Source organism: Ruditapes philippinarum, unplaced genomic scaffold (genome assembly GCF_026571515.1).
Source record: "Ruditapes philippinarum isolate M1 unplaced genomic scaffold, ASM2657151v2 ctg1648_1_1_1_1, whole genome shotgun sequence".
In the NCBI taxonomy this organism is placed as follows: domain Eukaryota; kingdom Metazoa; phylum Mollusca; class Bivalvia; order Venerida; family Veneridae; genus Ruditapes; species Ruditapes philippinarum.
Window position 1 is genome coordinate 63562 of NW_026852612.1, and position 13140 is coordinate 76701.

General features: G+C 31.0%; 2 protein-coding genes across 2 annotated transcripts; one reads left to right on the forward strand and one right to left on the reverse strand.

Annotated features, from left to right (window-relative positions):
* Positions 1-4143: 4143 nt before the first annotated feature.
* LOC132719091 (uncharacterized) lies at positions 4144-7628 on the reverse strand. Its single transcript, XM_060702838.1, has 4 exons — positions 7437-7628; positions 7039-7096; positions 5989-6094; positions 4144-4465 (listed from the first exon to the last, which is right to left on the reverse strand). The coding sequence occupies exons 1-4, from the start codon at positions 7487-7489 to the stop codon at positions 4185-4187; spliced, it is 498 nt and encodes a 165-aa protein (XP_060558821.1). The 5' UTR covers positions 7490-7628; the 3' UTR covers positions 4144-4184.
* A 77-nt stretch (positions 7629-7705) lies between these two features.
* On the forward strand, positions 7706-11344 carry LOC132719081 (uncharacterized). The gene is made up of 3 exons (XM_060702828.1): positions 7706-8001; positions 9908-9959; positions 10529-11344. The coding sequence occupies exons 1-3, from the start codon at positions 7892-7894 to the stop codon at positions 10922-10924; spliced, it is 558 nt and encodes a 185-aa protein (XP_060558811.1). The 5' UTR covers positions 7706-7891; the 3' UTR covers positions 10925-11344.
* Positions 11345-13140: the final 1796 nt, after the last annotated feature.

A 13140-nucleotide genomic window follows, 5' to 3' on the forward strand; every position in this document is an offset into this window, starting at 1 on the left:
ATAGCGTTGCACTTGTCCGTCCGTCCGTCAATACGTCAGTCCGTCAGTCCGTCTGTCCGTACGTCCCGAAATCTTGTGAACGCAACTCCTCTTAAACCAGATGGCAGATTTTGCTTAAACTTACAGGGATGAACAACCTTAATGTGTAGATGGTAGTAAAGGAAGGAATTTTTGCTGCGACCAAATTTAACAGAATTATGGCCCTTTGTTCATTTTTTCATTATATACTATGTTGAAATTTTGTGAACGCAACTCCTCTTAAACTGGATGGCAGAATTTGCTTAAACTTACAGGGATGAACAACCTTTATGTGTAGATGGTAGTAAAGGAAGGAATTTTTGCTGCGACCAAATTTAACAGAATTATGGCCCTTTGTTCATTTTTTCACTATATACTATGTAGAAATTTTGTGAACGCAACTCCTCTTAAACCGGATGGCAGATTTTGCTTAAACTTACAGGGATGAACAACCTTCAGGTGTAGATGGTAGTAAAGGAAGGAATTTTTGCTGCGACCAAATTTTACAGATTTATGGCCCTTTGTTGATTTTTTCACTATATACTATGTAGAAATTTTGTGAATGCAACTCCTCTTAAACCGAATAGCAGATTTTGCTTAAACTTCCAGAAATGAACAACCTTAATGTGTAGATGGTAATAAAGAAAGGAATTTTTGCTGCAACAAAATTTAACAGAATTATGGCCCTTTTTTGATTTTTTCATTATATACTATGTTGAAATTTTGTGAATGCAACTCCTCTTAAACCGGATGGCAGATTTTGCTTAAACTTCCAGGGATTAACAACCTTAATGTGTAGATGGTAGTAAAGGAAGGAATTTTTGCTGCGACCAAATTTAACAGAATTATGGCCCTTTGTTGATTTTTAGTTTTCAACTTGTGGCACATGTAGTCCAAAAAATATTTGACCTAGAGTCATAAGATTGACAGAACAGTGGCGTGTGGGGGCATCCGTGTCCTATGGACACATTTCTAGTTTTTACTATCAAGCACTAAGAATAGTGGAGCGTTGCTGTCCTACCTACAGTTCTTGTTAGACATTAATGTACCATTTGATGAAGGTCAAAACCAACAACCTGTTTGCAAAAATTGCTCATACGTTTCTCCATAATAATTTTTGTAATTGAGATATATTACCTAAACTTGCAACGGTTTCTTCACTAAAATCAGACCAAGGAAAGTACAAAAATAAGATTTACAATTTATTTCAGACTATATTTCCTTAATTATCTTTTGAGTGACTTTCTATTTTTAGTGCCCTATGTGATCTATGTAAGGAATTCAAATTTTATGTATTTGGGCTTTTGTAAATCTGAGTGAATGGAGTCCCTTTAAATCTAAAACTGACAGCTACAAAATGCCCCCACCTTATTTATATGGCTGAAGACATTAATTTAGCCCCACAATACTTGTTCATTGATTCATGCAGAAAAAGTTGGCAGTTACTTTCAAGCAGAAGAAATAATACTTGTACAAAAGTCTTGGAACACTGTGCAGTGCCATGGAAGTATATTACTACTTTCAAGTAGAAGAAATAGTACTTGTACAAAAATTCTGGAACAAACTGCAGTTACCATGACAGTACATGACTCGAGTGCTTTTGAAAGCACGTGAAAACCATCCAAAACAATCATGAGAAATCATTTCATCATACATGCATAATTACTAAGAAAAACAAAATATGTATTGAATTTCTAAAATTTATTCCGTGTATTTTGTATTTATATGTATATAAGAAATATGATTGACAGAGGAATTAAGAAAATAAAGATTGTATAGAGTAGTGATTATTATGCTTTCATTGTGCACATGAAGTTAACATTATGCTCACATTAAGTTAACATTATCATTATGCTCACATTAAGTTAACTAAGTTAACATTATGCTCACATTAAGTTAACATTATCATTATGCTCACATTAAGTTAACTAAGTTAACATTATGCTCACATTAAGTTAACTAAGTTAACGTTATGCTCACATTAAGTAAACTAAGTTAACATTATGCTCACATTAGGTAAACATTGTACTCGTATATTGCTTTCCTGCAAAGATTATGCAAAATTTGCTCACATAATGTTAACATTTGCTCACATTATACTCAGAATTAATGTTAATCAAGATAAAAGTTGATTGTGAGAAATAACAAGATAAAAATGATTGAAATTAACAGATAAAAAGGATATGGAATTTGAACTATCAAAAGTTGCTAGAAAAACATTGGACTAATTCATGCCAGCATCACACTGACAATCCAGTCAGCATATCTATGTAGTAAAACAAGATGATTAGATTGTTGGATAATCAATTTAAATATTATCATCCTGACACACCTGAAACTGACAATGGGCAGTTCCATATTTAATGCAAGGCTAGTCCATTATACAAAAATCAGTGACAGAAAATTAATAATGATTATGCACATTGTACAAAAGAATTATTATACAAAGAAACATGTATATTGAAATGCACAGTTCTACTAATAAACTGATTGAGTAATTGATTGATTAACTAAATAAACTCATAAAACAAATCAAAGCAATCAGATTGATTGATTGATTGATAAACTTATAAACTTCAGATTACAAATCAAAATAATGAAATTGAATACCAATAATTCAAATTTGAAAGGAAAACTAACAAACATTAATTTTTAGGGTCCATAAAAAATGTGAAATGTTCAATAATATTGGTTTTCAAAACAATGCTCTAATTTTTTCAATGATTTCCCCATCAGTAGTGACAATTTTGAATTTAACTTTGACCTCTTTACATATTTACCCATGTAGTGTAATTTGACACATTTTGTAAATATATTTTTATCACATTTTTTTTATTTTTAATAGTCATAAGTAACTTATAAAGAACTTAAGTGACAAAAGTGATTTACAAAGAACTTAAAAATATAAAAATAACAAAACAATGTATCACAAATGTAATAAAGTTTCAATATGCAACAGAATTTGGAATGTTTGATAAACAAACTTTCTTCGCTTGAGCATGTAAATTAATTATTTTAAAACGTAACAAAAAATGTAACAAGATTGTACATGGTACATGTATACATAAGTATAGATATAATTTATTTTGTAAATGGTAAAAATATATTTTTTTAATAAAAAAGCACACAGAAAAAAACAACTTGTTTTCAAAACAATTAACAGTCCAAAACAGAATGATAAAAAAAACGCAAGTAACAAAAAATGTTGCACAAAACAAACTTCTAATAAAAAGACCAACAAAAACTGGAAACACCAATAATGCACTTTTTAAGATCATAGTCCTTGCCTATTCTACATAAAATTATGTCAAGTGGCAGTAGTTAAAAAAAATAGAATATATTTTCTTGTTATTCTATCAGTATTAAAAATTGCATTCGATTTGACCTCTATTTTAAAACCGGATTCATTCTCAAAAAAAAAACAATAGAAAATAGTAGATGTATAGCAAAATTGAGTCTTTAAATCTGTGGTATCAGTTTGTCATAATAAAAATGACATTCAAAATTGTTGAGAGTATGTATCATAGTAATTAAATTTTTTCAACCATTTAATAGAAATAACTTGTGATAATGCTATTTGTTGGGTTTTTTAAAACGCAATATTGTGAATAATGTCCATTACAAAGTTGCTAACTATGTTAAAGCAAAACACTATAAACTGACAATCTAGCTAGGTATGTTACTTTCAGTAAAACTAACTAATTTAGTAAAGTGCTATAATTTATCAAAGTTAAATTGGTTTTTTTTAAATGATTTTTTAAAAACTGCCAAAAAGGTAACTTCAAAAATACATAAATTAGAGAACTTTATGATACATTCAATAAATTTAGTCTAAAACAACCCCATTACTCCTGGTGTATTTTCAAAGTTATAATAAAATATGTTTTACTCATGAAAGCTGGCAAAAAGCTTAAACTAAAGCTTAATTTCTATTATTTGCAATTTTCACATAATGTAAATGATAATTCAAATATGACTTTAACATAACATGTATATTATAATCAATAAATAGAAGAAAATGATATAAAAAGAGAGGTAAGAAATTTCTACAGCACTAAATGCTTATCAACGTGTCCATGATTCTCTTATTTTAACCTAATCAAGATTAACAAACAACAACAATGGTGAATATCTAATATTCAATATATTTCCATCTATTTAAAAATCTATTTATAACCGTTGTATTTTATTGGTGGGAAATGGTTGTATCTGATTGGCTCTTCATAATGGGGCGGGTTGTAAAGACCCCATTTAGGTACTGGCACTTCTTTGGGAATGGGGTCGGGTTTTGGGTGTGTCATTCCACCTGCATAATATCTATTTGGTGGTAAAGGTTTTAACATGTCCTTCTGCATAACCTCGTTTGTAACAGAGATAAAATCATCGTGAACACGGCTTGTAGGTTTTGAAGGTTGTTCATATACCCAGTTGATATTCTTGTAATCCGCTGAAAATAATCATGGTGAAATTAAATGCATGTTATTCCTATAAGGAAATGTTAGATTTTGATTTTGTGTGTATTATTTAGGAAATACATGAAGATATTATCTTTTGAGTGTGTTGTCGCAGAATAATGTAATATGCAATAATGAGGTGTGTACGGAAACATACTTTATAAATAGTACACAGCACTATAACATTATAGTAACCAATTGGTCAAGTGTGCAAACATTTAACGGGCCATGACTTAAGGCTGCGGACCATATAATGTTTGAGGCTGAATAAGAGGTAACTATAGTCGAGGGTTCACTGTATTTTTTGGTCAGATCGCTGACGCCATAACAAATATTGTTCTATTTATAGACCTGCAGACACCTATCGTATGTAAATAAAGAAGGAACAAATTGCAAGGTATAATATTTAGACATGGTTATAACTTCAGTTTGAAAGATGTTCTGTAACATCATTGTATCTATGAATTAAGACTGGCATTTTAGCAGCCTGAATTATCTTGAAATGCTCTCTTATAAATTATCTTTGCCCATTTTAAAGCTTCTAATCTAATTATCAGTCTTCATCTACATCACATTTAGTTCATAATAGATCCTTCCTGAATATCAATGAAATACATGTATCCAATGAAAAATCTGCCAATAAAGTTCGATCATGACTAATTTGTCTTATACAGCATTACTTACACTGCCAATTCATACCACATAAGTTTTCAGCTTGCTGAATCTTTGCCTGTAGTATTCCCAATTAATTTAAATCTGTCACAGGTCGTTTTATTTATTATTTGAATTGTTCATTTTGCCGTGCACTGTTCGTCATTTAGTCGCGGGAAAAGTAATCTTAATGTCCGCGCATGCGTCGATTATCGTTTGTCTCCGTGGCGTCTATTATCGTCTGCTATTGTATTGTATCGAATGGTTCCGTAACGTACGCTTATGAGCGGAAATTCACGGAAACGGCCAAAACAATTCAACTATGTCTGTATCTCGTGCAATTTTGTGAACTGTTTTTGTATGTCCAATCGTTTTGTACATTGTATGAAAGAGTTTTGAGAGAAAGTTTTAGATTGGTTTTTAACATTTTCTTTCTTCCAAATTCCCGCGAACTTTCCTTCTTCACTTCACTTCGTCTTTATTCTCTTACCAGTTACGATATACTATTCTACTTAGTACATAAATTCTTTAAGTTTATTTAATAGAATTTTTGGAAATAACTTATTATTAAGTTATTTATTGAGACGCTGTGGCTTTATCTTCGTATTATATATTAAATTGACGAACCTACGCCAGGAGTTTGTATTATTAACTCTACCCTGTGACAAATCTATGAATTATATTTGATGATTATGTCATTATGTCAAAATAAAAAAGCAACTCGTCCTGAAAACTCCAATGGTTTAAAACTTAGTTCATTAGTGTATCCAATAGGTTCCAGAAGCAAAACAATTCCAATGATTTAAAAGTTAGGTCATTTGACTTAAATAGTGAATAAATCAATATACATTATGCATGTACAAACCTCTCCTTATTGTGTTCACATTACGTCTGTACCAGTCTGGATTTTTGGATGATGATTTCCATGCATACCAGTCTGGTCTTTCTCCACTCCATTTTCGCCAACCATCCTATAAATACAAGCTTATATTAGCGTTTTCTTGGTTCTTAAAACTTAATCAATGACAGTAATCTAAAATGTGGTTATGTACTACATGTACATTGAGTTTTAGTAGTAAAGCTGCAACCTGAAGTCCTTAACTTTCACTGATTACTTTACTTCCATTTCTTTCATAATAGAATATTTGTATAATTGTTTTTCTGGTGTGTTTTTTTTAACGCAAATTTTATTACATTTTCGGTCATATATCTTGGCGGCTGGGGCGGCTGATCCATTCACTGATTTTAAACAGTTCTTATTTTGATTGTCTGCAATATGGTTACAAATTCCACAAAAAGCTTTAACCCGTCGGAAAAAGGGGGAAAGTCAAAGACCCCCCCGCGAAGCGGTCCTGGTTTTGGGGTTTCCCCCGGCTATAGACTACACTTTAAATTTTTTAAAGAAATCAAATAAAAAAAAATTTAAAAAATATAAGTTTTCTAACCTATAAATGAAATTTTCAGTGTCAGTTCTATGGGGGCCCCCCATTTAAAATGATGTCAATGAAAAAAGGGGGGGTATTCCGATAACGGAACAAATTCAATTTTTGTTTAGAAAACGTGGTGTTCCGGGTAAAAAAGGGAAGCGGTTTAGTCATTCGAATGACCCTTTAAAAACGGAAAATTTAAAGGTTTTTTTTAAGTCTTCCCCTTTAAAAGGGCTTTGTCAAATTTTCATATTATAGCCTTTAGACTTAATGTCAGAGGTCAACTGTCACACAGAAATTTTGCAAGTTTTGTAAAATTACACAATCACTTAAACATGAAACAAAAATGGAGCTTCAAAAGTTTATCTACATGATGGTAATGAAATTCCATACAGATCAATTTAGTCTGTTCTCATGATTATTTCCCCCAAAAGTGACTTGGTTACCACTGACTTATTTAAAACTTTTACCAAAATAATGTGACATACCCTTGCAACATCTGGATGACTTGAATGGTAAACACTCCACTCATGCAGCTTAGGTTGCCTAAATTATGAGAAAAGTAAATAATTTATGTTAGGTCATAAAACAAAGTACTTAATCATCTGATCATTAATGTTTACAATAAACTGCTAAATAATTGCAACACGAAGAGTGAAAATCAGAACTAAAAATGACATGACATGCAATATTTTTATTACCCATGATGGGCTACCCATGATGGGCTCATTAATAAATATTATTTCTGCTCATTTTAGGATTTAATGCTACAAATATTAAACAAAACAATAAAAGTTAAAGTATAACGACTCACTTTCATTTACATGTTTACAAATATCAGGGCTTTTTTAAAAGAAATTTTGAATTTTGAAAAAAAAATGCTAACCACTCTTTTGTCAACTTTGCTGGATTTGAAAGAAAACCGTATGAAGCTGCCATTTTCTTGAGTATCCTCTTCAACACTGGTACAAATTCCTGTAACTCTTAACAATTATAGGGATTTTATTTATATTTGCTAAGAATTTCTCTAGATTTATACCATTTTCACTATTTGACAGCTGCAGTATTTTTTTTGCCAGTGGTGTAAGCGGCCGGACTATTTTGTCGACGCTCCATAGCAACAGCCGTTTAAGCAATGAAACAAAAGCAGTTGTCATTATCTATGAATGAGTTTACTGCCTTTAAATACTTAAATTTTAATAGAATAGTTAATAAATATAGATAATAAGTTGAATTTAATGCTTTGGTGTAATTAAATAGGAAATTAAACTGCAATATTCTAATATTTTTATTCGTTGATGTAAGCGATAGGCGTAATTGACAACAACATCCAGCATCAAGATGTCTCAATGCAGCACGCTCTTTTTCAATGGAGCCCAAACAAAGACTCCGTATTGGACAAATTATCCACCAAATGTTCCTAAATACCCAAGTTCACAGGAAATGTTCAGGTAATTTACATGATTTTGTTTTTTAATTGATGGTTACTGCATGTGATTTTCATCAAAATTATCAGATTATGATTGTATGATGCTGGCCATTAGCCACTTCCAACACAGCTGTCTTTACTTTGTCAAAGAGTCTGAGATACTGATTGTCAAAGAGTCTGAGATACTGATTGTCAAAGAGTCTGAGATACTGATTATTGACAGGCTATTCAATTTGACAGTAACAAAAACAATCTGTATTATAGAATAAGTCAAACCAAATTTATATTTAGCTAGATGCCATTGCCAGTTCAGGCTACATGTGAAATTTAACAGTTTAAACAACATTTTTTTCAATGCCATCGAAATGAGCCCTAATAAAATGGCATGTGAGTTGTTCCCTTACAGAAGTCCTTGGTATTTCTGAACTATGTTTTAATAAGCTTACTCGCAAAAAAATTAATTAATTGTTGCACATCAATATTCGGCTCTTCACACAAATTATGGAAGTCACATAATTTTCTAAACAATTAAAATAACCCTTGGTTATGAGGCCTGATTTGGGATACCAAAATTATTCATTATTTTGTATGAAGAGAAGTAGTTCCAATACATAAAATATAACCCATTAAAATTATACAATTATACAATGTTGTTAAATCCGTCCTGTTTTTCATTTATAATTGTAAAAGAGACCCTTTTACCAGAGGTAAATAGATGTCATTCAGGAAATAGAGTGTTACTGACAAAACGCTCAACACCATTACCCAACACATTCACATGCAATGGAGTGCTTGTATGCATGATATTTTACTCATAAATTTATTTAATATGGTAATATAGAGCAAAATTCTGATATTGAAACAGGTTTCTCGTATTGCCCACTTATCTGTACACAGGTGTATTTAGTGGAAAACCCTTTTCTAGGCCTCATACATAAGTATTTTTGCGCATATGCCTGCAAGGATGGAATCCTTCATCATATACAAGGTCATGTTTTGACAACACACAGGTGAAAGCAATTTAAACTGAAACCTTTTTGTACCTACTGTCTAACTGACACTTTAATTTTGTCTCGTTCACACATCAGCGTGATTTGATATCAATTTTTTAAGTAAAAAACGAAGCATTTAAACGAAAAAATTTGGGTATAGCTTTTGCACAGGAACTGCTCCCATGCTAGTTAAGGCTTCTTTCCAATTCATAAAATTGTTGAAACCCAATTTTGACTTGAAAATTCCAAAGAATTGTGAAGATTTCTTCCAGCTCAGTTATTTAGACACAAACCATTTTTAAAGGAAAATGTTTTTGATTTTTTCATTCTAAACTCAAATGGTACATTATAATATATCTTAAATATATAAGGGATATTCAAGTTTTTTTCTATAAATACAGGATTTAATTTCATCGAGTGGTATGAAAATAAATATGTCACGAGTAGCAGTAGCCTTGAGTGAAATAATGATAATTTTCATAGCACAAGATGAAAATGAATCCAGTATTTATAGCAAGAACTAGAATTATTGAATTTATTACAAATATATATATTTTCTCTTTTTGACATTACAATTTGAAGGACTTTCCCTTAAATTTTGTATATTGGCTGAAGAAAGTAGTCCATCAAGACACCAGTGAAAATATTAAAAATATGTTTCACTGCAGTGAATTTTTTTTTCAGTGAAAATATGGAAAATGAAAATACGCATTTTATTTATCAATATTTCATTTATAAGTATATAGTAAAAATAAATCTTTAGCATATTGTGTTTACAATATATACAATTATCTTTATTTAATCTAGGATTAATAGCCTAATGGGGTAAATTATTTTATTACCACCCCCAGCATTTATGAACTTCTGTGATATAGCAGACATAGACTTTGAGAATTTTTAATATGAAGAAAAATGAAATTGTCTTTTTATATTCAGGTTTGAAAGACCAGAAAAACACACTGCCAAAGTTGGAAGAGCTTCTTATCAGGTAACTTTATTTTGTAATATTTTTTATAAATTATCAAATATGTAAGAAGTTACAACCCTACCAGTTCATTTTCTTTCTTATTATTGATAAAATAGATGATAATAAATTGGCTGAAATATTACTTAATTCTAACCATTATTGCTGCATATCAGTCAGTCAGAATTTCTTTACTTAAAGTTAAAACCAGTCTAGTTTAACAGATGTAGTGTTTGTTGTATTTATGTCTCATCATTTTAGACAAAAAACAATGTACATGTACAATTTGGTAAATTTTTTGTAGCCATTAACAGTCTTTCATAAAGGCAGCTTATTTTTGGTAATTTTCATAAATTTTAAGTGCTATTTGCAACATTAGATTTACTGTATTTGATCTATTACAAATATTTTACCTTTTAATACATTAATAAACATTTTTCATGAAAATTAGCATGAATCTGAAGGCATGCTGCTTTAAATGGCGTTCCAGAAATAACCATTTATTAGTGTTGGCTGATGTTCAAATTTTTTGAAGGAAGCATAATAAATTGCAACTTCATTATAAAACTTACATTAATGAATTAATATTTCAGCATTGGACAGACAAATGGTACGATTCTGGGTACCCAACATTAAGACGGGAAGAACTTCCTAAAGTTGCCGACAGACACGAGCCATGCTCTCAGCCATGGCAGTACAATGTCGGAACGTCAGCCATCAGAAAATGGGACAAACAAAATAAAGACTGGCCAATACACCCTAAGTATTCTAATCAAGGATTGCCACCGACAGAGACCCAAAGAGCCCGAGGAATGAACCGATTGTCTATTCCAAGGAATGATAATCTTTATCCATTCTCCAACTATATGACCTCGACGTATCGGCGCCCGGTATATTCCATAATGGGCCCAATGCAGAGGGAACCAACTTATGGCGTAACACATCAACATAACAGGCATGGAAATATGCCATTTGAAGATTACTACTAAAACATTTTGTCATAATTTCTCTTTAAAAAAAAATGGTCAAAAAAATTAACTAATACAAAAATAATGAATTCAAACTCTTTAAATAGATGTTATAACTTAAATGCGCCTAAAATATGAAAATATTTCAAAACAGAACATAGTGTTGCATTCATAAAAATACGATGAAAACAAAATCAGTAAACATGAATTTGAAAATTAAAGGTACGTTTTAAACTAGTGCAAAGAAAAAAATTATAAATGAATTTGAAAATGAATGTTTTTGTTATTGTATTGTTTCTCACTAACATTGGTTGTTGGTCTTTTCTTGTTGATGTTGATGTTTTGTATATTTGATAAAAGTTGTTTAGTTGTTTTTTAAAAATTTTAGTGGTCTACAACTTTGAATTCCTTGCAATTAAAGCCCAGTTTCGAAAAAAAGAATTTGACTTGTTATATAATTATACACAATTTTTATATTAGTGTCATATTTCACAGTTGACCTGGCTGCTCAACATTTTTTGTTGTGACTTACATTGTTAATATTATACCGTGTTATGTTTTGTTTTGTGTGTTGTTAATAACTGTGATAATTTTAGGTACTTTGTCTCTGAAAAATTAGATAATTTTATTCTTTTTCAACTCTTTTGCACATTTTTCTACAGTTAAAGCAACTTTAAACTTGCTGATTTACTTTTTATTTAGGCGTTAATTTTACATTTTTGTAGATTTTAGGAGATCTTTTCCCCCGTCTAAATTTCATTAATTAATGCATAATAATTATTAAAATGTGCAAATTTCATTTTGCAATGGGCAGTTAAATGCGTTTTTGTTCTTATTGTATATATTCCATTTTTTATAAAAGAAAACAAACATACTTACTTTTTCCTATTTATATATTAAAAACACATATATAATTTCATAATTATTGTGACTACTTTTTCTTTCCTTCTGAATTTAAATGTTTACTTCAAAGTTGATTTTTGTGATGTTACAAAAATTGCTGTAAATCAATTTTAAACAAGTGCAATTCTTATTCAGCTAGTATTTTGCTGTACTATATTTATATAGGAAAAATCAATTAATAAAGTTTTGAAAATAAAAATAGAGTTACACATCTATATTTCTTTTTTGTTTGTTTCCCAGTTACAATGTTATAGGGTCTTGAATGGTAACTTGTGAAAAAGTTTTAGCTTTACCCTTTCTGATAGGCTTTTTGTGTAGCTAATAATAAATTAAACAGTATACTTGACGGAACCTGTTTTTACGGAAGCGTCCTGGTGCATATTCATAATGTTCTATAAAAAAATAAACTCCTACGTAGGAGATAAAAAAGCCTAATTAGGAGTTTGTAACTCCTACGTAGGACTTTATAACTCCTACGTAGGACTTTATAACTCCTACGTAGGACTTTATATCTCCTACGTAGGAGATAAAAGAGCCTTATTAGGAGTTTATAACTCCTACATAGGACTTTTAAACTCCTACGTAAGACTTTTTAACTCCTACGTAGGACTTTTTAACTCCTACGTAGGACTTTATAACTCCTACGTAGGAGATAAAAAAGCCTAAATAGGAGTTTATAAGTCCTACGTAGGACTTTTAAACTCCTACGTAGGACTTTTTAACTCCTACGTAGGACTTTATAACTCCTACGTAGGAGATAAAAAAGCCTAATTAGGAGTTTATAACTCCTACGTAGGACTTTAAAACTCCTACGTAGGAGATAAAAAAGCCTAATTAGGAGTTTATAACTCCTACGTAGGACTTTTTAACTCCTACGTAGGACTTTAAAACTCCTACGTAGGACTTTTTAACTCCTACGTAGGACTTTTAAACTCCTACGTAGGACTTTTTAACTCCTACGTAGGACTTTATAAACGTCCTACGTAGGACTTTATGACTTTATAAGAAATGCATACAGAATGCTTTGCAAATCTCAACATTCCAGACCGGTATATCGGCGAAGGAACAAGACACTTACCCCCCCCCCCCCCCCTCAAATCTTAAATATAGAGGACATTTCACCTTTGGTTCATACATAATTTATTTAAGTTTTAAGTTCTTGCTCAAGGAAACAACGGCTTGCGCCTAACGGGGTTTGAACCCATGCGGCTAGCGATCATAAGGCTACTTGTCACACGGCCATGCCGCAACACTTCACCTTTTAATAAAATGTCTCAGGTTTCTAGAGTGTACAGTGTCTTAGGGTGAGGTGTCTGTAAGCATTGGCGATGTAT